Raw genomic sequence first — 27735 nt, 5'->3', positions numbered from 1 at the left:
AGAATAGCCATAGAATGTGGAGGTTATATTGGAGATACAGAACAGTGAGCAAGTAGAGGTTTCTTGCGGTATCGGCCCCTGGGGCCCTATTGCCCAGAAGAGGAGCCCGACCTGCCTTCTGGGTCTTTGAGGTACAAAGAGGCTTTTTGTAACTTTTACTTAGGGAAGGACCTCTTCCTGACCCCCTTCTCCAGTTGTGTTTTCTTGGAAGGGGGGAGCTGCTTTACTCTAGGTACTTATTTATTCATTCAACACTTAAGTGCCTACTCCTTGATTCCTTGTATGTTCAAGACACATTTCCAAATACTAGAATTTTGTGACATGCTTGAAGAGACTGTTGCATCCACAGTGATGGTATTCCTTCCTTTATCGCAGTTTAGTTCTGGGAGTATTCCTTCTTTCATCACAGTTCAATTCTGGGTGACATTATCACAGCAGAATTCACCACCTTCCCTTTGATACTTACAAGGAAAAGTTCTTACAGGTTCCATAGTAACAATAGTGGCAGCAGTAGCTAATATTTGCATACTTTGTAATGTACCAGATACTGTTGTAAACACATAAATTTTATCCTCCAGCAGCCCCACAGATATTGCTGTCCCCATTTTACAGGTGAGCCAACTGAAGCATAAAGAACCTAAGACACTACCCAAAGGTCGTGTCACACAGCTAGTGCAGTGGCTGAGTGAAGGCATTTTGGCTTCAGAAATTGCTCTTTTTTTTTTTTATTTTTAAATTTTAATTTATTTTTTTAATGTTTATTTTTGAGAGAGAGAGAGCGAGCATGAATCGGGGAGGGGCAGAGAGAGGGAGACACAGAATCCAAAGCAGGCTCCAGGCTCTGAGCTGTCAGCACAGAGCCTGACGTGGACCTCAGACTCGTGAACCATGAGATCATGATCTGAGCTGAAGTCAGATGCTCAACCAACTGAGCCACCCAGGCGCCCCTAATTTTTTCTTTTAAATTTTTTTTTTTTTTTAACGTTTATTTATTTTTGAGACAGAGAGAGACAGAGCATGAACAGGGGAGGGGCAGAAAGAGAGGGAGACACAGAATCTGAAACAGGCTCCAGGCTCTGAGCTGTCAACACAGAGCCCGACGCGGGGCTCGAACTCACGGACCGTGAGATCATGACCTGAGCCGAAGTCGGACGCTTAACCGACCGAGCCACCCAGGCGCCCCCCTAATTTTTTCTTTTAAATGTTTATTTATATTTGAGAGAGAGAGAGAGCAGGGGAGGGGCAGAGAAAGAGAGACGGAGACAGAATCTGAAGCAGGCTCCAGGTTCTGAGCTGTCAGCACAGAGCCCAGTGTGGGGCTCGAACTCACAAACTGAGATCATGACCTGAGCCAAAGTTGGATGCTCAATCGACTGAGCCACCCAGGCGCCCCGAGAAGTTGCTCTCTTGACCGGATTACATGGCCTCTTAATGTGGGAATAAACATGCAGGCTTTGGCTCCTGCTTGAGGACAGGCTCCTCCTCACAGCAGCAGGTTATACTCATTTCTACACCACCTCATATGACCCACTCTATTTTTGGTTGTGCTGAAAGATAGGCTAACCACATATGCTCAGTTAGAACAAACTTTTGTACAGTGATGATAAATTGGCCATGCACCTGGAAGATTCACGGTACACTATTGTGTCTTGGTTGCTCATCTGCTTTAGCCAGTCATACTCTTCGGTATATTGTGGCATTCGGGAATGAATCTGTCAATCTTACTTTTAAGAAACTCCTAGGAGAGGGAAGACTACTGTGTAAGCAGCCATGATACAAGACTATGGAAGTTACACATGCCCCCTTTTCCTGCCTAGTTTCTTAATGTAGTCTAGTGTCGAGGGAGAGAAGGTCCAGAAGTACCAGCCTCTTCAGGAATATACCATCCTCTCACATCCCCAGGCCTCAGGAAGGCTGTTTAAGTCCCAGACAGCCTAGATCATCTTCCCTTGAAGGATATACTATGAGCTAGAGTAGATGACCAAGATAAATTACCTGAAGTATTTGGTAGCAAGTTCTTAAACTTACCCTTGGCCTGCTTACCCTGTTCTCTTTCTTGATGGAAGCAAAAAGGTTAGGATAGTTTTTGTAAATTGGTCTAATAGTGAAGTCTAAAAGAATTGGGCTAAAGGACTTGAAAGAAATAAAATAAACTCTTCTTTCTTTGCTTTGGTTTCCATGGAGGTTGACAAAGACAGGTGAGAGTTGCTTCCAGGGTAGCGTGCTGAGTGGATGCCGGTCCACAACTCTTGCGGGGTTGTGAAAAGTCTAGAAATGAAGAGTAAGTGCCCAGAAACTAGTAATTTGACTTTTTTATTGCATTTGACAAATGTATTTGTCTGCAATGGATTGGAAGTTTAAAAAGAAAAAGAAAAAAAGTAGTTCTTCATCACAGTTTTGAGAAGTACCGTTTTGTCTGTAAAATGAGATTGATAATACTTACCTGTTGCATGCTCCTGAGACTGAGACAGCCAGGAGCCCCAAAAGCTGGCACTGTAACCATTATGGCATGTTCTGGATGAGGAGCCTGACATAGAGGAGAGGGCTCCCTGTCACTCTACTTTTTCTACCTCACAGGAGGTTTGGAGACGTGCTTCCTCATTCCACCACTGACCCTAACTTATTTTTGTGAGCTTGGGCAAGTCACTTCTTTAGACCTTAAGTATCTCATCTACTTTCAGTAGCAGGGACTATGTTTTATTCATCTGGTTCCTCAGCATTTAGCTGGACAGGACTTGGCATGTAATGAGTATTGAGTACTGAGGCAGTGATGACACTAGATGATCTGTAAGGATCCTCTCAGTCTGAACATCTTAGGTACCTTATCGTCTCTCCTTTCTGAGCATCCTATTCCCTACCTTCTCCACCTGGTAGCATACCTCTATTTCTTCATGTCTGTTTGTCTAGGCAGTCTTGATCCTAGTACTTTGAGACAGCCCACGTGGTGTCCATGTTTTGACTCATTTGTGAAGTGTGTCTAGGATAAACCCACCAGGGATAACACAAAGGATAGTAAGAGCTGGCTCACAAAGTCAGAAACATGCTCTTACTCCATTCTTACCCAGTGGGGCCTGGGCCTAGGGTAACCCTGCTGGCAGCCCTGCCAGACCTGAATAATGGCCACAGCCTGGAACAGGGTTTTCCATGAGCTCCATCGGGGTCTCCAGTAATTGGAACATGGCACCTTCCGACTTTTAATGGATGGCAGACGAGAGGAGCATTTGTCACTGCCTGACTTCCCTGCGGGAAAGAGGCTCATAAGTCACAGCTGACAGACCCTTTGATGACTTTTAAACTTCATTTACAGAAAAGAATAGCTCTAATCAACCAACAGCAAGCAGTGACTAATCTTGCCACATTATCACTGTGAGGAGCCAGCCCCTTAAGGTGTAGAAAGGGGAGGGGGAACATGCCCCAGCTTACAGCAGGTGCTTATTGGTTCTTGGACTTGAGAGTATGCCCTCAGCAAGACCCCATGCATTTATGCCCAGAGGGCCAGAGAGTGTTAGAAGCTGACCTCCTGGCTGGTACAGGGCACACCTAGCATGAAGCCATTTTGGGCCAAGGTTAAGAGCACCACAGCTCTAGTCTCAGACTGATGGATTGCAGCTCTGCCATTTCCTGGCTAGTGTAAGACTAAGTTCCAACCCTTAGTCTCCTTATCTGTGAAATGAGTACAATGTGTATACCATCACCTACCCTGAAGCAGAAGACTGAGTGCAGTAGTAAGTGCTCAGGAAGTGTTGGTAATGATTATCATGGTTAGCCCTAAAGGGGTCCTTTATGGTCACATGCTCCAAAACCCAACATCATGTGGCACATCAGCAGCAAAGCCAGAATCAGTCTTCTATGGGAACAGGGGAAGTCAGTGGGAGCAGTCTAGTGGATTAGGAAGAGCACAGACTTCAGAACCAGATTAAGATTAGGGTCTTTTTATCCTAATCATGCCACTTAAGTGTGACTGTGGACAAATTATTTAAGTTCTCTGAACCTTAGTTTCTTCATCTGAAGAGTGGAGATGATACTTAATCTCACTGGGTTGTGGTCAGGATTATGAGAGATTATGCCTGTAAAATTTTCAGCACAATGCCTGGTATAAAGCTGCTGCATATTAAATTGTGTGTTTCCTTTTTGTTCTTCCCCAAGACAAGAATTTGTATGCAGCTATCAAGGGAGGAAGAGGCAGCACTGAGGAAATTCTATTTCAAACATTTATTTCCAGCCCTGCCTTGCATATACTTGAAGGGGGAGCAAAGAGGAAAAAGCGGCATGTTTTGTACATTGTTATTGCAGTTTTTCCTGCCAAGCAGAGCCTCTCCTCATGTCACCACCCAGTTGAAATTAGCCTTAAACATACTCTCTTGTCGTGGAGACTTCTATGATGCTCCTTCCCATTCTCTGATTCCCAGACTGCTTTGTTTGGGCAGCTTCTGGGGCAGTGAACTCCAGCCCAGGGCACATGTGCTTGATGGTCATGGTGCATGTACCCTGATGGACTGGGAGTTCTTGAGATCAGGTACCAGACCAATTCCTGGATGAATGAGTTGGCCTTATTCACTTATGAATGAGTCGTGACTATTTGGATAGCTATAATTATGACTGAATGCATAGGTAAGTGTTTGGAGGACTTCTTTGGCAAAAATGAAGAGGTTGACAATTATTTTTAGATTCCTAACTGTAACTTAGTATTGGGGATTATAGGGCCAGGGTCCTACCTACCCACTCCTTGCTGCCTTTCTTCCCTATAGCTATAAGGACTGCTTGTCACAGATGCTAAGCCTCAGCCTAAGGCCACAATCATGGGTAGAGTTAGGGTACAAGATACCCAGACAACACTGTGGGGAAAGGTGACTGAGGCCCCAGCCCTGCTTCTGTCTGCTTTGGGGTCTCCCCTCAGGGCCTGTTTGATGCTGTTACCAATGTTGTAGTTTAGGAATAGAGACCTAATGGTATAGCTGAGGAGTGAGTCACTGGCTCAGCAAGGCCTAAACCCCAAACCCCTCCCAGCTAGCGTTCTTTCCTCTCCCAGCCCCTTATAGTAGTGATTTGATAGGCATGGGTGGAAGCAGCTTTATGAAATTTCTAGGTTTGGTTCCAGACACTGGGACAAGGGAGAGAGTATGCGTAGGCCCTCTACCCCTGACTCACTCACTCAGGCAGAGTATGGAGCACTGGGAGATGACAGATGGAAAGAACATAGGGCTGGAATGTGGATGATCTAGACTGCTGGGCTAGATTCATCTGTTTTCATGGGGCCTAGAGCATTTGAGTTTCTTATGTAAATACCTACTGGTCTTAACCATTATATCAGGCACTTTGTACATGTTATCTCTGATCCTAACAATCCTGGAGGTTGGTATAATTCCCATTTTGCATTTGAGGAATCTGAGGTTTATCGAGTTTAAGGGACATGTCCAAGTTTACATCTCATAAATTGTAGGGCTGGAATTGGAACTCATTCCTGTCTGACTCCAGGGCCTGTGCCATTTCTGCTCTTTCAGGTGCATTCTTTCCTTTGTTATTAGGAAACAGTTAAGAAACAGGTTCCTGGAGAGAGGGCTTTGTTGAAAAGCTAGTAGAAGATAGTGCCCTTGAGCATTCTTCCCCAGCATCTCCATAGTGCCTGCACAGAGGGGAATGCTTAAGAAATGTTTGTTGAATGGGTGAAGGGGATAGGAGTTGGGTAATAATAGCTGTAATCCTCTATCCTTTTATATAGTATGGTACAGATGCAACAGAGCACTTTCATACTGATTAGCCTATTTGATTTTATATCAGTTTTTAAAGGTAATCAGGACAAAGATTATTTGTTTTCGGAATAAGGATGATAAGGCTCAAAGAAATTATATGACTTGTTGCAGGTCATATGACTAAGAACAACAAAGCCCAGGGCCAGGCCTCCTGAACAAGGAGAGTACTCCTTATACTCTCACCCATTCTAGGAGCCCTCAGTATTCACATCCTGGGAGCTGGAGTTTCTCATGGGAGTGGGAATTGTCAGGAACTAAAGAGCATTCCTTGGGAAGTTAGTCCTCTCTGACCAGTAATTACCATTTTGGGCAATGCTAATGAGCTGGGGCCTGGTGAGTTGAATGAGATTAATAGATGTTCTGTCATCCTTGGCCGCCTGTTAACCAGGAGCCTCTGGACCAAGGAGGCCCTGGGCACTGATCAGTCTAATTGCTTGGCTTTCTCCAGAAATAACCTCACCATCACTGATAGCTATTTTCCTTCAAAATCATTCTCATATCCCTAATGTTATCTAAGGGCAGAGGTCTGGCCACAGGCTGGCGTGACCCTCATCTGCACTTTGGAGAATGAGACCAGAAGTGTCAAGCAGGGCTGGCCTAGACAGAGGCTGTAAATGGCACTGGGAGGCATCAGGACCAAGACCAGCAGCTCCTCTTTTGAAATTAGTGCTTGAAGAAGAGATCCAGTGCCAGGTAGGATTTACAGAATTGAGGCAGTGGGCATTCTGATGGCTAAGTGCCTCAGAGGTTAGGCTGAAGACTAAATTTGATCCTGATAGCCAGGATTATGAGGGCTGACATGGCAGAGTCAGAGCCTTGGGACAGTTGCTGAAACAGTGGTGTGTAGCAGCCTGGATTCCAGTCCCCTAGCTGTTCCCTTTACTAGCTGGATGACCTTAAGTAAGTCACTTTTGCTGAGCCTCAGCTTTTCATTTGTAAAATGGAACTAACAACATCAGGATCAAGGACATAAACTGGTTTTGTTCATTAAAGTCCTTTAAAGTCCTTACCTTGGCAATCAGTATCCAAGACCTCTCTTTGAATAGGCTTTTGGAGTCAAACAGACCTGGGTTCCAGTTCCAACTTTGCTCTATTAACCAATAACCTGGCCTGAGTCTTCATTCCCCTATTTAAAACACCTCACAGAGCTGTTGTGAGGATTAAATAAAGTGGCACATATAGAGTCAGAAGCTCTTTTTACCTTGATGGTTCTCTGGGGGTCTCATTTACCCAGAGTTCAGGGGTCGTCATACGTTTTAGGGTATTTCTACCTTTACAAAGCCCTGTCACCTTGACCACATGTTCAAGCTTGGGCTCTTGGCTTCTAAAACATAGCTTCCATCTGAAATGTTTCAACTGGGAAAAACAATTTGTTTTTGCTAAATTTCCTCTGTTCTTACTAGCTTGGAGAAGTGAGCCCATCCCTTTGAGCTGTAAATTGCATTTCAAAGCCTGTGTCTCTGGTGGGTTTTAATTAGCTTAAGGGCCTGGCTTTTATGCAGCAGTTGTTTCACCAGCAGGTAAAGGTCAAGACACTTGGGAGCCAGTCACCAGTTTTCCTCTAATAGCATATCTGCCCCCTCCCAGCCCCTCACTGTCCTGAGGGGCAGTCTTTCGCCAGCCCAAAGGAAAGATGGAATTTAAGAACTTGGAGGACTAATGGGGTTCTCAGCCCTGCCACTCATGGGCTGGGGCATTGTGGCCAAGTCCATTCCCCTCTGTTCCTCAGGGTGAGAGTATATAAACCCCATGTTCACTGAAGCCCCTGCTAATCTGACATTGCAGAAGTTTCTGTGAAGAAGTCTGGTCCCTACTTCCTCTTCCCACCACCACCAAGAATCATCTTTCTACCCAACTCTCCTTGGCTCGTCCTTCTACCCAACTTTCCTTGGCTCATTGCTAAACATGGGGCCTCTGGGGGGGGGCTGCAGACACCTTGCTCTCAATTACACAGCTAATCTGTGAGGCAGAGCTTGGCTTGGGGAAATAGCTTATCAAACCAAGCAGCTTCTGCTGAATAAGATGTCAATATTTACTAAGGCTCATACTCTAAGCTAGGGGGAAGCCTGGAAGAACCAAGAAAGAATTGTGGGGGGAGTATTAAATTGGGGATGGTTGTTCTGCAGGGGGTAGGAGAGTGTTTGGGTCAGAGACTCTAGTATTTTAATGAGATATCTGGGGGACCCTCCTCCCCCCCCCGCCAGCCCTGGCCATACATACTTAGGGCTACAGCTAGCCCTTCTCAGCACCTCCTGGGACATTATTCTTATTGCTTCCTCCGTAATTCTTATTGGGCACTTACTGTGCCCAAGCCTTCGTCAGGCCTGCCTCTACCATTTGCAGGACAGGACAAGAGTACAGGTGGAGACTTACATGCCATATTCTAAATATTTGTTTGGAGGTTATAAGGGAAGCTAACAAATTGTGAGGTTCGTAACAACCTGGAAGACTATGTCTGAATTTAGAATTCTTGACTCTTTGGGATTCTGTACCTGAACCTAGCAGTTCTGGAAGAACTAGTCTGGGCACCTTTTCATTTCCTAAGCGCAACTTGATCCCTCACTTTGAGGAGCCTCATAAACGTGTTTAGACACTGAAGCTTTTCCATATTCCTGTAGATAGCTATTCCTTTGGGCTTAGAGAGTATGCACAGTAGCAGCACAGCCTTCCCTTGGAAGAGTGTACAGGCCTTGAAAGCAGATTGAGGGCTGATTAGATGGGGTGGGGGAGTGGGTGGAGTATAGGGGTTGGTGCCTGGAGCATGCTTCAGATGGACATTTCTTCATGGCCCTGAAGATTCCTCACCCAGCTTGGCCACACGCATACGTGTCCCCCTTTGTGTGACATGGATTTTATGCTTTTATACATGCATACATGTCCCCCTTTTATACTAACTTTTGTGTGACATGGCTTTTGTCAGCCTTTTCTTGGCATTATTCAGAATGTGCTCCAGTCTGACCTTCATCTTCATCTAGAATGGGCCTTACCAGTGTTGGGCAGTGTTGTCAGAACAGAGGAGTTCAACTAGTCAGAGTGTAATTAATAGATCCTATAAAGAGTTTCACTGTTTGTAAAGTCCTTTTATGTACATTGTCCCAAACCCCAAGTGATGAGAGAAAAGATTGAGTACTGCCAAACCTGAAGAACTTCTCACCAGCCAAGGAGTGAATGCTGATCCTGCTGTAGAACTACACATAGTAGCTCAGCAAATGCTTCCTGGTCAGTGGTTGGTATTAGAGGCTCCTGCCAGAGGTAGGAGGGAGCCCAGCACCTGTCATGCCCCTGCCAGGTCAGTGGCAGAGGTAGTAGACATCAACAGGTCTGAACCATCGCCCCCCTTCTCTTTCCATCTTGGTCTACAACCCACGTCAGTGGTTGGTTCCCTTCAGCCACAGCAGGTGGCTTCTCCCTGAGCCCAAACTTCATTTCTCTGAGCTGAACCAACCAGGAGAGTTATCTGATGCCTGTGGAAGAGCCCCACAAACTTCTTATATATATCCACGGATGGATGAAGAATTAACTTTTGAATGGCTTGTCATCCAGCTAGGCGAGGGATTATCACAGAGGACTGGGGGGGGGGGGTGGGCAAGGGAACCCACATACATGGAGCATTTTCTGCTGCACATGGACGTTATGTTAAGTGTTTTCATGGATAATATCTTTTATGTTCCTCACTGCTTAATAAATGATGACTGGACGTAAAAGTAAACTGAGCACCAAAGAATCCTTTCCAGGCCCTTTCCAAAGCTGGCACCACCTCCTTCATCAGTAGCAGTGCCCTCTTAGCCCCTGTCCTTTACCTAGGATGGTACACACTTGACTTCAGTATATCCATCAAGCTACTGCAAGCCTGCCCTAGAATTTCCTCAGAATTACTTATTCTCAGGTCCAGCCTATGGTTTCCTTGCAGTGAGTGCCATCTGCTGGTCAGAACATGCCAGCTTCCAGACTGGGAGGATTGAAGAGAAAAGGGTCTCTTACCATAGTGGAACAAAAGATACCGCTTTCTCTGCCTATACTTAGCTCTGCTCTAATTCCCTGAAAAGAAGCTCCCTTTGCCCCCAAAATATTAGGTTTGTAAGCAGGTGTTTACAGTTAGCCTAGGTTGATGAGAGGTTTTTTGTTTTTGTTTTTTTACATACTGCTTAGGGTCTTCAGCACCTTCTGTGATAGCTCTACAATGAGGTATTGAGATAGGAAGGTTCCAAAGGGATTTGTACAAACCCATGCCAGTGAGCAGGGAAGTCTGGGCCAGTAAGTAGAAATGCCAGTACTTACTGTTAGACTTTTCCTACTGACATCAAGCCTCCTTTTCCTTTTCCTCTGGAGCCTGTGCTCTGTTATAGCATGTCCAGGGTTGGGGATAGGAGAGATATGTATGGCCCCTTGGGGTAAAAGACATTGCCAGGGTGTAGAGAGTGAAGTGTAGGTACAATATTATCTCTAAGCAAACAACAAAATTTGAATGAGTTAGTATAAAAATAGATAATATGCTGACTTAACTATAATATTTAAATTGGCTTTAGCTCTGGGAAGGAGAGTGATAGAGATGAAAAAAATGGGCTGTGGGGACCAACTGGCCTGTTTCTGACAAGTCAAAGAACTTATTAGAGTCTATTTCTGGTAAAATATGAGTAATAGTAATAATATTTAATGGAGTCTTGTGATTACTCAATCTTGCCTGCCACCCTTAGCCTGCCATGAGTGCTCAGTGAGGCTTATTTCACTCACCTTTTTAAAAATGGTTGGTACCAATAAAGACAGCCACAACTAGGTCAGTGTCTGCATCAAACAGCAATTTTCATAATGTGGTGTTGTTCTAGAGCAGGTATTATCCGCAGTTACCATATGACTTCCTCACCATGGTTATACATTGAAGGAACAGAAGAAAAACTATGGAAGGTCTTCAAATTTAGATCCTGCATGGTGTAACATTTGAGATAAGCATTAAAGAATGAGTTTAAAAGAATTAGAGTCCAGCAGACCAGGGTTCAAATCCCAGCCCTGCTGCTCACTAGCATTGTGACCTCTGACTGTGCATTTTCTCCCTTGTGAAATGTCTTGGTTCTGCATATCATGTCAGTACCAAATGAGAGAACATATACAAAACACCTGGCCACGAGGTCAGCATCCCAGTGAGATGTTTAAAGGGGAGGCTGAATGCTGTATGGTTGTGTGTATGTAGCAGGGCACAGAGCAATCCAGTTTAGCTAGGATTTGGGCCATGGGTAGCCCTTGAGCCCAACTGGGAGACCCAGTCTCACAGTGGCTCTCTCTCTCTCTCTCTTTAGGTGGCCACCATGTCCTTGAAGATCCAGACAAGCAATGTAACCAACAAGAATGACCCCAAGTCTATCAATTCTCGAGTCTTCATCGGAAACCTCAACACAGCTGTGGTGAAGAAGTCAGATGTAGAGACCATCTTCTCCAAGTATGGCCGTGTAGCCGGCTGTTCTGTGCACAAAGGTTATGCCTTTGTCCAGTATGCCAACGAGCGTCATGCCCGGGCAGCTGTGCTGGGAGAGAATGGGCGGGTGCTGGCCGGGCAGACCCTGGGTAAGCGTCTCTCTTTGGCCCTGCTCCTGGTATTCTCCTGAGCAGGTGCTGGCCTTCACTTTCCAGCTCCCCTCTTAGACCTTTCTTTTTCCCTTACTCTACTACTTGCTACCCTACCCCTATCTGAAATGTTATAACTAAATAGTTGTAAATTATATTTAAGTTATAAATTAAGTATTTATAAAATATGCAGAGTTGAGTTTTAGAAGCTTCTCAAAAATGGTTCTGTCTTGTCTTTGCTTTCATAGTGACTCTTAATGACAAGCTTTATGATTCTGGTTAAAATGCAGATTCCTAAGGGAAACGGAACAGAGTGGACTAGCATAGCCTGTAACATTATGCTACAGATGTCTTAGGTTAGAACTCTTTTTTTTTTTTTTTTTTTAAGTTTATTTATTTATTTTGAGAGAGCAAGTGAGCTCTCTAGAGGGGTAGAGAGAGATGGAGAGAGAGAATCCCAAGTAGGCTCCATGCTGTCAGTGCAGAGTCCGACACGGGGCTTGAACTCACGAACCATGAGCTCATGACCTGAGTCAAAATCAAGAGTCAGATGCTTAACCCGACTGAGCCACCCAGGTGTCCCCAGGTTGGAACTCTTTATGAGAGCCGGGAGGAGGGGCTAGGAGCACAAGGTGAAGTAGGTGCCTTTGGCCTTGGTGCTATGTATATATGATGTGGCCATGTGGTAGTCTACCGTGGAGTGTGTACAGTGCACCTACTTCTGTGTATATGTATGTTCAAAAAGGGATATTGATAGATGTATTCCTGAATGTGTGATATGTGGATGTAACTAAACATGTGGAGAATATGTGAACACATCTTTAGAATGTATATATGTAAAGTGTATGTGTCAGAATATACTAAGTGTGTGTAAGAAGATATGCATATTTATTTGTCAGATATTGAGATCCTGTCATAGGCTAAGCATCATTCCAGGTAGAAAGATGTTTGGTAGGATATTTGCTTGAATGTGGCTCATTTGTAGATAGGCAGTTATGTATATGACATCGGAGCCAAGTCTCAGTGTACTTGAGAGTCTATATGTTATTTTTGTGTGTGACTTGATTACCTGGATATGTGAACACGTATGTGAAGATATGTATCTGAAGTACTTATTTACATCAGTGTGCTTGAGAATGCTTATATGTGTGATGTCCACAGCATGTGTGTGTGAGTGATATGTGTGTGAGCGTGCGTGCATCTGAATGTATACGAATTTGTAAATAGGCATATCTCTGTGATGTGTGGGTAGGAGTCTAATGTGTGAAGACCTCTGTTGGTTGTATTAGTTAGGAGAGTCCATTGTCCCTCACACATAGAAATTGCTGCTAGTGTGCAGGAAGGTGTAAGTGTTTGGGTTCCCTGGTACCCTGCCAGCATCTGACTGTGCCTCCTTTCTCCACACAGATATCAACATGGCTGGAGAGCCCAAGCCCAACAGACCCAAGGGACTAAAGAGAGCAGCATCCGCCATATACAGGTGGGGCGCTCTGTCTCTTCTGTCTCTCTCCATCCGGGTGGGATTGGTCCCTCTTTCCACAGAGGGAGTGAACATTGGTTGGTGACAGTGTGCCGAGCCTAGAATTTGGGGAGGTGTTTGGAGATGAGGGCCTGCGGAGAGTGGGCTGAGTGGCTGTCCCTAAGCCCTGGCCCTCTCCCCTTTGTTTCCCCAGTGGCTACAGCTTTGACTATGATTACTACCGGGACGACTTCTACGACAGGTGAGCAGGGAAGGGGCGTGCCCAGGCATGAAAAAGCCAAGCTGGAAGGGTCCTGAGAGATTACTGGTGTAGCCCACTCAGTCCTCCATGTGGAAACTGGAGCCTAGAGGTGTGGACGGGCATCTGCCCAAGGCTGTTCCACAAGTTGGTGGCAGAGTTGGAACTAGGGTCTAGTTCTGCAGGTGCCCAGGTCAGAAGTTCCCCACCCCACACTGTCTCCCATTCTGACTGCCCTTCCTCCTCCTAATCCTGGGTTGGGACTCAGTGGGGCTAGACAGCAAGGGACATATAACCGTAGCAAATTGGATTATAGAAAAGGTTACTAGAGTAGGTGCAGGGAGTTTGAGCCCTCATGTTCCTGCTGTTTAGTCTCCTTACCTATTTGAGGTGCTCAGCCAGTTGGAAGGAGCCTCAAAAGCTCAATGAATACCTCTTGGCCTTTCATTTATAGCCAGGAGGCCAGCAGTCCTTTGGAGGTCTGAATTAGTTCCTGGTAGGCTATGTGGTCCATCCCTTCACCCTCAAGCCTTCCCATACCCCAGCCTTGAGCTGTGGGCTCCATTCTATGGCACTAGCCATATTCCCAAATGGAAATCATGATGGGGGCTGTTCCAAAATTCTCCCTTCCTTTGTCCTTCCCATCCTGCCTGCCTCAGTCTGTCCAGGAAGAACAGAACCTCTCTGAGCCTTGGTTTTCTCACTTCTGAATGGTTTCAGGAGACAGTGCGGTGTAGTGGAATGTGCCCTAGCCTGAGAGTCAGTCAGAAGACTGGGTGCTAATCTCAGCTCTGCCACTGAATGGATTGTGTGACTTTGGGCAAATCCCCTCCCAGTCTGTAAAATGGGCTTAACACTAAGTAATCCCTCAGGGCTCTTCCAGCTCTGGGAGTCTGTGGTTAGTGATTCTGACCAAGGCCAGAGCCGCCCCCTCCCCTTAGGGGCAGAAATGCAGGGTCTGGGACTGGATCCATTCCCAGAGACTCTCCATCTCCAGCCATCCCCACCCCAGGGCAGGGGCTCCCTGAACAAAGGAATGCCAAGCCATGGGGCATTGCATTGTCTAGTGATGGCATGTTTCCTGGCTGTCACCAAAGTGATTCCATAGTGTACCCCCAGGGCTGTGTTTCCCTGAAGAAAGGTAATAGTAGCAGATGTGGTGGGAGATACCCCTACTCAGCCTATTGAACTTCTGACTGATGAGCAGGAAGAGAAACTCTCTCGGAGAGGGCTGGGTGATGACACTGGGGACAGCATAGTCTGGGAGCCCAGGGATCTGATTGGTTGTCCAACCTTGATATTCTAATGGATCTCCTCCCCTCCATCTCTGGAGTAAGAGGGATGGTGTGATTAAGAGGGCCCAGAATGAGGACAGGTGTTTGGGACTCCAGCCTCATGCCTCTGAGGTCATAGTCTCCTGGTTTGAGAGTCTCAGTACCCTGGCCTTCACCTATCACACCTTTTAACATGTGTGCTTTTAACCAAGTTTTCTCATGCCCTGCTCTCACAATAGCCTTGGGGTGGGGTAGGGTGGGGGCCTGGCACAGAATTTGAGGTAGTCATCCTCATTAAGCAGATTTCGGGAAAACTGAAGCTCAGGCAGGCTTAGGGACTCCCTATTCCTACATCTTTTTGTTCCCAGCTGGAATTTTGCCTTGCTTTAGGGACATTTGCAAACTCTGACCAGAGGTTGGGGTGGCAGTTGACTGAGCAGAAGCAGAAGCCGGCAGGCCTGGGTGTTAGGGGGACCTGGGGAAGGCTCTTTTCTGGGGCTGGTCTCTGTTTGCTCCTTCCTTGAACCAGGGTTGAAACCATTACCACCTGCCACCTCACCTGCCCTCATCTGACCTGACTGGTAGGAAAGGTGGATGAAATGAGAGTCCCGGCAGCTTTTAAGGTGCCAGAAGCCCATCCTCTTCACTCCCAGGGCTTGTTGGGAGCAGGCGGAGGTGTGTAGTACAGGCTGCCCAGCCCTTCACCAGCACATGCTTGTCTAGAGTCGCAGTGCCTTCTGGTGGCCACAGGCCATGCTGCAGCCTCTGGCCCATTTGCCCCTACAGGCTCTTCGACTATCGGGGCCGCCTGTCACCTGTGCCAGTGCCCAGGGCAGTCCCTGTGAAGCGACCCCGGGTCACAGTCCCCTTGGTCCGGCGTGTCAAAACCACCATACCTGTCAAGCTCTTTGCCCGCTCCACAGCCATTACCACCAGCTCAGCCAAGATCAAGTGTGAGTGACTGTATCTTCTTCCTAGATCTTTTTTGTTTTTCCTCATTAGCAAAATAATAGAATCATATATTTTTACATTGGAAAATAGATGAAGGAACAAATCTCCCACAGTTCTGCAGCTCTAGCACAACCAAGTGAGTATTCTTACTGCATTTGTAAGAGGAAAAGCCTGACCTATGAGGAGGAGGGGCTTGGGTTGGGCACAGAAATGTCCAGTGCTGTGACATGGAGCCCAGTGAGGAGAAGGTGTCCTCTTTCCTATAATAAGGACAAGTTTACACAGGCCCACTGCTGGTGTGCACATTCATTCTGGTGTACACATGTTGCAGCCAGGCACCCAGGAAATCTGATGGTAAAACACCCACATCCATCCATACACCTTGAAATCTGGGCACCACCCTATTTAACATAAGGAAGAACACATGATTGCTCAGGTGCATGCCACATCTGCATTCTCCTCCATCTCTAGTCCCTTTCATTGTTGAGAGGTCATGGGAAGAGATCCAGGTGCAGAAGGGTGGACTGGTTACTATAGGCATGGTCTCAAAAGTCTCAGGGAGAAGCCACGGGCAGTTCCAGCCTTTTTGCTGGCAAAAGAACCATGGATGAAGACAGTTCCTGCCACTGGCCTGCCTTCCTGGTTGACAGAATGGGACTAGGGAGGATCTTAGGTTAGTGTCAAGCTCCCAGCCCCTGGGTGACAATGTATACTCCCTGTGCTCCCAGTAAAGAGCAGTGAACTGCAGACCATCAAGACAGAGCTGACGCAGATCAAGTCCAACATCGATGCTCTGCTGGGCCGCTTGGAGCAGATTGCCGAGGAGCAGAAGGCCAACCCAGGTCAGCTTCCATGGGTCCTTGCCCAGCTCGGGGACCAGGGGCACAGGGCAGAGTGCGGGGAGGTCAGCGCACAGGGCAGAGAAGGGCTGTGGCCTCCAAAGCCACATGGATCCACCATGCCGAGGCCTAGCTGCTGCTAAGATCCTGCCTTGGGCAGCTGCCCCAGGCTGAGTTCTGTTCCCCTCTTCCCACCCCTTTCCCCTCAAGATGGCAAGAAGAAGGGTGACAGCGGAAGTGGCAGTGCCAGTGGTGGGGGCAGTAGTGGTGGCAGCAGCCGGCCACCAGCCCCCCAAGAGGACACGGCTTCTGAGGCAGGCACGCCCCAGGGAGAAGCACAGGCTCGAGACGACGGCGATGAGGAGGGGCTGCTGACACACAGCGAGGAAGAGCTGGTGAGGGCACAGCTTGGGAGGGGTGCATAGGAGGGGAGCAGGGGAAGGGGGAACCCTCTGAGCTGCTGAGTGTCCCTGTTGAGCTCCCTCCTTCCTCTTCCTGGGAAGGGGGATACCTATTTCAGTTGCCAGTCAGAAGTCCCACTGAGGACCAGGGTAGACCTCTCTTGAGTCAGGGCCCATTCTAGACTTGGTTTCCATACAGGTTGGACAAGGGAAGAGTCAGGGGCTTCAGGGAGCACAGTCTGCAGTGTTTCAGGGGGCAGGACTAGGATTGCCTGGGGAAACCTCAGGGAGGTTGGGTATCCACTTTACCTGAGGATTTTCTAAAAGCTATTCCTGCCTAAGCATAAAACAGATTGTCTCATGAGAGGCATGGAGGGAGTTCTTTGTTATTGGAACCCTTCAGAGTGAGGCCAGGAAGTCATTGGCAAGGAGCTTATGTCAAGTAGGAAGGTAGACCAGACTCTGTGAGTATGTATGATAACTGTTGTGTGCCTACTACTTGTTTACCTAATAGACACTCACTGAGCACCAGGCCCTGTAGTTTCTAACTTTATTTAACCTTAACAGCGTCACACTGTGCAAAGTTACTACTCTTCCCACGTTTTACCCAGTGAAGAAACTGAGGCTCTGAGGAGTAGAGTAACTTGCTCAGGGCCTTATAATTAATAGGGGATGAGCCAGAATTAGAGCCCTGACTTCTTCACCAGGTCTGGAACTTTCTCCTTTTCATCAGTGCTGGATTCTGGCATGAGGACAGATGGGCTCATGGCCACTGTAGTTAAGAGATCCTCCTCCTTATGTCCCTAGCTTGTCTCTCCTTTTTTGGACCCATTTACTCTCTTAGGCATAGTAGTCTCCATAAAGGCCCTAACAAAGGCTTAGCTGTCCCAAGGATAGGGAGCTCACCCGTCCACCAGGCTTTCAACCTGCTACAGTCTAAGAAGGTCTTTCTACGTAGAAATGTGCTCCCCTGCCACACCTAGAACGCCCTTGACTGGTCCTGTCTCTCTTCTGGGGGACGGGCTCAGACCATCCTGTCAGGATCCCAAGCCAGCTGTGTTGAAACTGGTCCCATAACCATCCCTCTTTCGGAGTTTGGTCTCCAGAAGTGCAGTGGGCCCCAGGACATGGCTCAGAGTTGGTAGTGAGTGATGTATGGTCTCTTGTTGCCTCCTCCCTATCAGGAGCACAGCCAGGACACAGACGCGGAGGATGGGGCCTTGCAGTAAGCAGGTATGGGGCTCCTGGTGGACAGGGGGTGAAGAGAAGTGGCAGGCATGCCATGAAGCAGACCTGGCAGGGTCTTGCTATGCCCAGCAAGGACGGCCCCTCCATCCTGTCAGCCATTTGACCATGCTCCTTTGTAGCAGGAACTTGCTAGGCTGTGGGAGCAGGAGCCATGGATGGGCCAGGCAGGCCAGCCCTGCACAGGTTCCCTCAGTGCACTCTGAGGCATGTTGTCCAGCTCCACCCTTCAGAAGTTCAGAGTCTGGTGGAGGAAGACACAAACCATGTCCACCCAGTGTGAGCAGGATGATGGGCTGTAGAGGCAGGGTGTCCATAGGGGTGTGGTGGAAGAGTTGATACTTAGCTGAGCCTATTCAGGACTGAGGGAGAGGTATCTGAGGGAACAGCTTTAGTAAAATACAGGGTTCTGATGGTCCTTGGTATGTGGGAGATGGTCAGGAGTCTCCTGTGGCCATAGTCCTCCTAGCTCTGCATGGTAAGGCAGAGGGAGCAGTTCATCATCAAAGTGATGTTTGTGCCAGGCTTAGGGGCTAGGACTTAACCCTGCAAGGTTGTGATTGTATCAGTGTAACACATGGGAACTGAGGCACTGAAAGGGGCAGGGAGGTAGCATATATCTCACTAGATCCCAAGGTGGTAATCGGTGGAGCCTAGGTTTGAATCCAGTGGTGTATGGCGTCCCAGCCTACTCTCTGGCCAGTGCTTGCCCCCCTGCTCTGCCCCATTTCTTTGGGGGTCGTGTTCAGGTTAAGACAGGCTTGGGTGGAGGAAATCCTTGACCTCAGAGGTGTCTTTACACCTGACACGTTCATTTTGTGAGGTGCTCCACCAGCAAGAGCTTCCCAGACAGTTTAGGAAATTGTATATATGGAATCCATCCTCTTGGAGCTTCATGGTTGGTTTTACCAAGGTAGCTAAGTTTTACCTTGTGAAGCCGGTTCTCAGATGAGGTGCAGGGCTCAGGTGAGGAAATGGAGGCTCAGGAAGGGGGAGAGACTCACCCAAGATTGTATGGCCAGAAAATTAGGAGGCGAGAGCCAGAGCACAGGCACATCTCTGTCCGCAAACAGTAAACACCGTTCTGCCCTTTTGTCTTCCCAGCCCTAGTAATCATGGGTCCCAGGGGGCTCTTCCTGCCAGCCTCAGTCTCTCCTTTGTCTCTCTCTCTCTCAGCCTGACAGGAGCAACGGCCAGCGGCAGGAGAAGGGCGTGCACTGTATCAGGCCTCATGTTGGGCACCCACCCCTGGATACCACCCCCAGCGGGTCCCAGGAGAGCTGGCAGCAGGCACCTCCTCCCCCACACGTCCCAGCCACTGCCACATCCTCTGCAGGTGCAGTTATCGGCCTCCCCTCCCCACGCACCCTCCCTGTTGGCACCACCCAGGCCAGAGGACAGAGGTTTCCCTACACTCTACCTCCCCTCCCAGGACACTCCCAGGCTTGGGGTTTTTCTATAGGTTTGGAGAGGGGAGGGTCACGGGAGGGTACCCTGACAATAAAGAGATTGGATCCCAACTTGCTCTGAGATGGGATGGTTTGTATTTATTTTCTTAAGGTATCCTAGTCCTCCTGCCCAGCCAGAGTCTGGTCTAGTCTGCTTCATGCCAAGAGTCTAGTCTGGTTTGCTTTACCCTGTTCTTTTTCCTCTTTCACTTCTCCCGGTTAGGGAGCATTGTCTCGGGTGCATACTGCTGGGCTGTCTAGGCCTTAGTTTCCACAGCTAAAATGGGAATAGAAATGGCTAGTAGGGTTCTTGGGGGAGGGTCAGATGTCCCAGTGCCGAAGAGAATACTTTGGTGGCTGAAGTGCCAAGCAGTTATGAGCTACTTGGTTAGGCAGTGGTAGGTTCAGGTCTTAGCTTCTCATTTAGTCTGGTCTTTCCCAGCTTTAAGATGATTCTGGAAACTGCCTCGTCCTCTCTTCTCTGTCCTAGTTTAGGATGCTGTGTTTTTTCACTTGGGCTCTGTCCTCTCACCAGCTTCCCAGTCTCTGGCTTCTCCCTGCCCCATTTCCCACTAGCCACTATGGTGCTTTTTCTGAGTCGTGTCCCTTCCCTGTAAAACCCTTATCTGACAGCTCACCGATGGGACAAAACTCCCAACTCCTGTACATGATCCTGTATACTTTGGCCTCTCCTGTCTTTTGTCACCTGCCCCACACAAAACAAGTCCTTCCCTCTCATAGGCAGCAAGACTTAGAGCCTCACTCCCATTAACCTCAAGCAGTAGGAAGTTGGCATCAGGATACCTGTGGCTTCCCTGTACCTATTCTGGGCTTCCTGTCTAGATGTTTGCTTTGTTCTCTGACAACTGACAATGTTCCTTCAAATTTCCACTTCTGTCCTAATTTTACTCCACAAGTTGACGAATTTCCCTGCGTTCAAATTCCTAGGAGAGGATCACCTGCCACAGCGGATCTTTTTGATTCACTCATAGGTTATATAAGTACCCTCCCCAGTCCTGTGAACCTGGTGACAAAGGTGTGGTCAGTTAGTCTGGTCTCTCTGGTGTGGGGCTTTGGTGGGCAGACACCCAGAAGCGTGCTTTGCTCCTGGTCTGGCACGTACTCTTGCTCCTTTCTCCATCTGAGAGATACCCACTCATTATTAAGCTGCTGTTCCAGTGTCAGGCACCTCTGAGAAGTCTTTCTTCTCAGCTTACTGTTCATTCTCTCTTCTAGACAAACTTTCCCAACACCGAGAATTCGGTCCCATCATCAGAAAGGGGTTTGGGCTCTCCAGTCGTCTTTACATGTTCCTCAGAGTGTCAGGCCTGCTGGAATTCTTATTGAAAATCCCATTTCAGACCAACTGTTCTACAGCAGTCTCCATCAAACTTTCCCCAGACTTTGGCCCCAGGTTTTGGTGGAGGCTAGAGGCTGGGCTCGAGACAGTGCTCAAGCTAGGCCACCCTGGGTGTGGAATCACCCAGGGGAGTTTTTGTTGTCTCGTGTCTCCCTCCCTGGGCAGCCCCTCCTGCCTGTCATTGGCCGGCTAGCAGTCTGAAGCCTGAGTGTGGCTCTGCATTCCCAAGCTGTGCAGGGGGCTGATTAACCCGCCCTTGAGGCAGCCCAAGTTCTGGACCCACAGCTGAGCCAAATGCCCCCATCCTCGCTTAGCCATTGCCTCATAATGTGATGTGGAGCAAAGTTTCTGCCTTTTTGGAGCTTTAGCTCCACAAGTGGGCTCACAGTCCCCATAGGTGTGCCTGTCAGGGACCCTGGGCAGCAGGGGGAGAGAGGGTAGAGGCTGAGGCCTTAGTGGACTTAACACTGAGGGCTGGCACCGTGTTCCTGAGTCTCCAGAGCCTAGTGCTCTGTGCCCATTGCATTGTAATAACATTTTCGGATTCTATGCGGCCATACTCAATAGTGACTGAGGCACTCACTTTTCAGGTTTGGGGTCAGGTAGAATAGGAGGGGCTGTGAGCTTCTGTAGTATGCTAGGCAGAAGAGCAGGGAAAATCCCTTCCAGGGCAGGAAATGTCTGCCCTACGCAGAGGCCCTGCCTAATCACCCTAGCACCAGGACGTCTTGGACAGATGGAGATCCCCATCCTGGCATTCCACAAAAGGCCCTAAACTACTTAGCCCCTGGGAAGATTTGAGTGGGAAATTCACATCCACAAAACCCTGCTGCATACATCTGCCCAGTCCTCTCATTCCGTTGCTCATCGGTTTTCATTTATCTGTTCAACCTCTGAAAACCAAAAGGAGATGATGAAGAAATAGGATACCAGATTCTACCCAAAGGGCTATGATTCCATAGATATTTTGAAGATCTGAAGCCTCATTTGTGATCCTGGCAGCTGTTGAAGGAATTATCACAACCAGTGGTTTTACTGGCTTTCCTCCCTGTACTGCTGCCAATAAAGTTTGTGATGTAGGGCGAGTCTTATTCCTTGCTAGGTCTTCCGTTTCCTCATCTGTGCAAGGAGTTGGCCTAGATCAGGGATAGTAAATGGGCCTCTTATCATCAGTTAACTTGTATAACAAGCCCAAAATGTAGTGCCTTTAATAAACATTTATTACCTTCTGATTCAGTGGCTTGGAAATTTGGGCTGCACTCAGCTGGGCAGTTCTCCTTATCTCATCTAGGCTATGATATGGCTGAAGTGAGCTGGCAGATTGGCTGGGGGGCCGTGGGTCCCAGATAATCTCACCCACTTGTTAAGGAGTTGGCTGGGTAGCAGGGCAAATGGGCCACATGTACCCAGAATCTAGCAGGCAGACCAGGTAAGCTCCAGTGTACAAGTGCTCTTCCAAGTTCTTGCCCGTGGCATGTTTGCGAGGTTCTTTTGGTCAAAGCAAGTCACATGGCTAAGTCCAAACTCTTAATTTGAGGAGTCTCAAAATATGGCCCAATTTTGTTTTTAATCTCTCTCAGTCCTCGTTTCATGTGCTGACTCAGAATGTTTTTAGTAGCAGCTGCTGGAATGCTTTTTGAGGATTTGGAGCAGTTTTTAGATAGCTAGGAAATAGTAACATGATTTGGGTTTTTTGTTTTGTTTTGTTTTTTGCTTTTTTTTAATGGATGAGGAGTTGAAATGAGAGTACGTGAGTGTCCATTCAGTATTAGCCAGGCCTGGCCAGGTCATCTCTAATCCTATCAGGACATTATACACTCTACAGTGGACCATCTGACAAGACCACAGAAATACGGAGTGTAAAGCTGGGCAAGATTCTGATCTAGCTTTCCTGGGTTTGAATTCCAGTTCGACCATTGATTAACTTTGGGCAAATAAAAATCCCTATAGCCATGGCCACATTCTTTATAATAAGATTATTCTATAATAACAGTAAATAAAACTTGTGAATATGTGCTGTGTAAAAGGCACATTTTACATTTATTTAATCTCTATAACCACCTTTTAGGTGGATGTAATATGAACTTTGTTACAAGTTGTAGAAACTGGACTCAAATGTGCTTAAGCAGGGGGAAGTTTACTGTTTCACCAATTTGAAGTTCCAGATACAGTTATGCAGACCCAGTGGATGCAGGGCTTCAAGAGTTGTCATCAGGAATGTATTTCTTTATTCTTCAGCTTGGTCTCCTCTCTTAGCATTGTTCTCAGACAGGTTCTAAGTGGTGGCAGAGCATGGCCACAGGGCCTATGAGTGTGGACAGGGAAAGGGAAGAATCCCCAAAAGGAAAATAGGAGTTCTGCTGCTAGAAGAAGGGAAGTTTGGCATGACAAAAATAACAGGTCTTCATTGTGCAGTTATGTCCATCTTACAGATTTTATAGATGCGGAGGTTCTAAAACTTAGCCCCATTGACAGCTGGTATTTCTGTCCTCTCCCCTTTATCTGGACTCTAATCAGTAGGATACAGTGATGGTGATGCTAGGCCAGTCTCACAGTTGTGTTAAGAACTAGTAGTTTCTACTTCTGTGTCTTGAGACCCAGCCACCATGCTGTGAAGCCCAGGCCACATGGAGAAGCCTGACATGACAGCCCTAAGTTCCAGCTGATAACCAGTATCAGCTGTCAGACATGAATGAGGAAGCCTTCAGGATGACTCTAGCCCAGCCACTGACTGAAAACCAAGACAGAACTGCCTAGCTGAGGCCTGTCAAAGTCCAGCACCATGAAGGATAATAATCAGTGATCATCATTTTAAGCTAAGTTTTAGAGTGATTTGTTATATATCAGTAGATAATCTGAACACAGACTGAGGCTCAAAAGGTTAAGTAGTTTGCTCTACTTTAGGGGGACTGGGCTAAGAGTATAGACTTTGTGTAACTGAGTTCCAGTGCAGGTTATTTGCTGTATACCTTAGACAAGTCAGTTAACCTCTCTGAGCCTCATCTTCCTCATCTGAAAAGTGGAAAAGAGCACACTGTTATTATGACAATACCTAATGAGTTCACTTATCACCTAATCCAGATTTAGGTGATTTTTCTCTTAAAAAAATAACAGACCATAAGTTTCTTCTCTCTTATTTTTATATTCACCCTTTCCCAAAGTGTATTTCAGTATATATGTAATATTTAATTTCTAGTTAAATATTAGATGTAAAGTTAAACATTAAATAGAATATTATAAAAAGGAGACAAAGGAAGATAATAACAAGAAGGCTTTTCCCCCTACATCTAAGAGTTACTGCAGTCAGGAGCAGTGTGTCCATCTGGTCACTAAGCCTGTGGGGCAAGCCCAGCTGGCCCTCCTGCATGTATGGATGGATGGACACGATACCTGCTTCCTCTGACTGGTGAGTGGACCCCTGGTGCACACATACCCCTCCCTGAATCCCTGCCTCAGTCTACCTCCTGAGGGAGCCAAGATGATCAGGGTCTCCTCATACAAAGGTGCAGCGGCCAGGGCTTATTTGGGCAAGTACATGGGTTTGGCTTTTCCAGGTGCACAGAACACACACAGGGTCACCCAGTCCCACTTTCTGACATGGACCCCATTTCTTGTCCACATCCTAGCACCTTCTAACAATAAGCCCCCCTTTTTTTTTTTTCAACGTTTTTTTTTTTTTTTATTTATTTTTGGGACAGAGAGAGACAGAGCATGAACGGGGGAGGGGCAGAGAGAGAGGGAGACACAGAATCGGAAACAGGCTCCAGGCTCCGAGCCATCAGCCCAGAGCCCGACGCGGGGCTCGAACTCACGGACCGCGAGATCGTGACCTGGCTGAAGCCGGACGCTTAACCGACTGCGCCACCCAGGCGCCCCAATAAGCCCCCTTTTACCTCTAAAACCTACCTGCCGTTTCTCCTCTACCCCCTGCCCACCCCAGTGTTCAGTTCCATGACTACACAGGGAGCTGTCTTAAGGCCAGAGACTGTCTCATTCATTCTTGCCCATAAGGGCTTTAAAGAGAGTTTTAAAATCGGATGTGTAGCTTAGTCAAATAACTATGGAGCATATGCAAACAATTCAACCCAGCATCTACCTTTGTGGTTTTTTTTTTTTTTTTAACTTTATTAAAAAAATTTTTTTTGATTGTTTATTTTTGAGAGAGCATGAGCAGGGGAGGAGCAGAGAGAGGGAGACACAGAATCTGACGCAGGCTCCAGGCTCTGAGCTGTCAGCACAGAGCCAAACACAGGGATTAATGCACAAACTGTGAGCCAAGGTCACTTAACTGAACCACCCGGGCGCCCCTATTTATTTTTTTTAAGTAATCTCCACACCCAACGTGGGTCTTGAAGCTATGGCTCTGAGATTAAGTCACTGAGCCAGCCAGGAGCCCCTACCTTTGTGTTCTTAATTATACGTCGCTTATCCCCCCCTGCCGCCCCCCCCCCCCCCGCAGCATTGGACTTTAGAAAGGGATATAACATATATATGTATATATGTTTGCATTTCTGGGGTGCTCTAGTTCTTGAACATGGATCACATTATTTAACTCTCAGAATAATCCCTTAGAGCTGGAGATACTCCTCTCATGTTACAGGTTTGGGAAATCATGAACTTTGGTTGAATAGTTTGCCAAATAACATGTCCCCTGGGAAGAGGGGAAGGCAGGATGCACACCTGGGCAGTCCTTTCCCACATGCCCTGTCACAACCTGACTCTGAAATTTCTTTCCTGATTCTTGTGATGGCACGCTCTCCTGGCTTTCTCCTTCTCCTTTGTACTCTGCTCCTTCTTCTTCTTATGCATACCTCTCTACCCTCTTTTTCTATACAGCTTCCTGGCTAACCAAACCAATGGCTTCAGACTCCACAGTAATGCCTCCCTATCTCCATCTCTAACTCAGTGCTCCCCAAGAGCACCACAGTCCAGGCCTGCCCTGCCCAGCTACGAGTCTTTTTCTTCAGGCGTCCACATCTTGGGGAATGGCACCACTGTCCACCTGTTACCCATGTCAGCATTTTCTCTCTAGTCATCAAGTCATGTTAATTTTTCCTTGGTATGTCTTGGCTCTAACCTGTCTCCATCCCATTGCCTTAGGTTAGGCCCTTCTTTCTCTCTTACTTGGACTTTGTAAAAGTCACCTCTGAACTAGTCTTCCTGATGCTTGCCTCCCACGTCTGTCTTCTTTAGCACCATCATTTAGTTATTCACTACCCAGTGGGTAAACTCCAGACCCCTTTCCTTTCTTTCTAATTCAATGTCTTCTATCTCCCAATCTGACCCCTGTTGTCAAGCACATAGAACTAACTGTGGAAGGAACTATCTGGGTTCTGTGTCTTTACAGCTCCAGCTGCTTTTACCTGGGATGTTCTGTCTTCATCTGGTTCATTATCTGGCCTTCCTGGCCTGAGTTAGTCACCTTCCTGGCCTGAGTTAGCTGTGGCCGTCCCTACTTCTGTCACCCCTCTTACCAGACTATATTTACAGCTGGTTATTATTATTAGCACACCTATTATTGTCACGAAACTATAAGCTCCTGGAGGGCCGGGGACTGCCTTTTGCTGCAGGCATTCAGGTAACACTATTGAACATATGACATTGTTGCAGAGAGGCAGTGTTGCAGAGGCCGGGCACAGGCTCTGGAGCTTGAATGCCTGGGACTACAACCTCTTGGGCAAGTTGCTTATCCTTTCTGAGTCTCTGTTCCTCATCTATAAAATGGGAAGAATAGTATATCTTCCTCAAAGAGTCGCTGTGCTGATTAAGAAAGCACTAGAACAGGAACTGGCACAAAGTTGGGACTTGGTAGTGCTAGCCACTTACATAACAGATTATTTAAGAATATTTAGGAATAGCTTAGAGTTATTTAAGAATATTCGATTAATAAATTAAAAGAACAGAGGGGTGCCTGGCTGGCTCAGTCAGTAGAGCATGTGAATCAAAATCTCAGGGTCATGAGTTTAAGTCCCATGTTGAGCGTGGAGCCTACTTTAAAAAAAAAACAACAACAACAAATATCCATCATACTTAGCCTTTACAACAGTTGGTCTTCCAGTGTTGTATTAATAAAACAGAAGCCAAGCTTAAATCAAGGGGCAGTGCTCAGAACATTTTGGTAATATTTTGTTGTCAGGGAAGGTTTGAAAGGACAGGAGCCATGACAGACACAGGGGACCCAGTAGGAGTTTGGTCCTTTCTTCTCAAAAGCACCATTAAAGTGACAAAGCTCCAAGGACTATGCCTCTGTTGCACAGTGTTGGGAGAGTTTGATGCACCTGTGGCCAAAGGTTTATCAGGATCACTGTGAGACAGGCAACCATCCTGAGAGCGTCTATAATAGCCCAATAAACCCACCGTCACCATAAAAATAGAAGCAATACCCACAGTTCTCAGGATTTGTACACTTGGCTACCCTAAAGTCTGCCCATTGACTGTAGAAATTCAGTCTAAGAAGTATTCAACAGAAGGAAAATAGTTCCAGGTGTCAGACAGGGTTAAGCACTTGGCATATACTGTCTCACCATCTTTGAGGTAGGCATTTTCATACTTTATAGATGAGAATACAGAATATAATCAATGGCAGAGGACTGTCACTCCAGATTGGTCAGAGCTCATACTCCTAGTATTACCAAGAATTAACAAACACGCATCATCTGAGCACTAATTTAATAAACTATGGTAGAACATGGAAAACTCTTTGCAGCTTTAAAAAATTTTGAAAACTGTACTAACTTGGAAAACTGTTCTTGGTACTAAAAGGTTCTATGTTGGTAGGATTATGGGGATTAAGTTTTTAATTATAAATCCATCTTTTCAATTAAAAAAGTATACCACATGCTACAAAGCCCAACTTCTAAACATAATGCAAAACCTAATATTCTGTTCAAATGTGAAACCTTAGAATTGCCAGTACAAAGGATCGGGGTGGGGGAAACCAGGTCAGACTGGGCCTCATATACCACAACAGCATTTCTTTCCAGATGTCCAGCCCAGCAGTTTTTTTCTGCCAGAACACTTAGACTGATGTTGGGGCGGGGGAGAGAAGGGACTATAAAAGTTTGCATATTCTATGCTTTTAAGCAAACTCAAGTATTGGAACACCTACTACTTGCTCTCAGTACTTGGGGGAGGGGTGCATGAGTGAACAAAAACCCTTGTTCTCGGTGCCTACGTTATGGTGGGCTGGGAGG

The 27735-nt window shown here is 47.0% G+C and overlaps 1 protein-coding gene across 9 annotated transcripts in view; it reads left to right on the top strand.

Annotated features, from left to right (window-relative positions):
* RALY (RALY heterogeneous nuclear ribonucleoprotein) overlaps positions 1 to 23718 on the top strand; it is an 87742-nt gene extending 64024 nt beyond the window's left edge. For 4 of the 9 annotated variants that reach the window (XM_049649960.1, XM_049649958.1, XM_049649961.1 and 1 more), the window contains exons 3-9: positions 11042 to 11306; positions 12714 to 12786; positions 12980 to 13027; positions 15085 to 15251; positions 15978 to 16091; positions 16299 to 16483; positions 18911 to 23716. In XM_049649960.1, coding sequence (XP_049505917.1) covers positions 11051 to 11306; positions 12714 to 12786; positions 12980 to 13027; positions 15085 to 15251; positions 15978 to 16091; positions 16299 to 16483; positions 18911 to 19264 — 1197 coding nt within the window. In that variant the 5' untranslated portion in view covers positions 11042 to 11050 and the 3' untranslated portion in view covers positions 19265 to 23716. Of the gene's footprint in view, positions 1 to 11041; positions 11307 to 12713; positions 12787 to 12979; positions 13028 to 15084; positions 15252 to 15977; positions 16092 to 16298; positions 16484 to 17673; positions 17723 to 18910 lie in introns of all 9 variants that reach the window. The other 5 variants (XM_049649963.1, XM_049649962.1, XM_049649965.1 and 2 more) reach the window with 4 other exon arrangements.
* The last annotated feature ends 4017 nt before the right edge of the window (positions 23719 to 27735 follow it).

Source organism: Panthera uncia (genome assembly GCF_023721935.1).
Source record: "Panthera uncia isolate 11264 chromosome A3 unlocalized genomic scaffold, Puncia_PCG_1.0 HiC_scaffold_11, whole genome shotgun sequence".
Taxonomy (NCBI): domain Eukaryota; kingdom Metazoa; phylum Chordata; class Mammalia; order Carnivora; family Felidae; genus Panthera; species Panthera uncia.
Note: the sequence above shows the minus strand (reverse complement) of the source record. Positions and strands in the feature narration are given on the sequence as shown.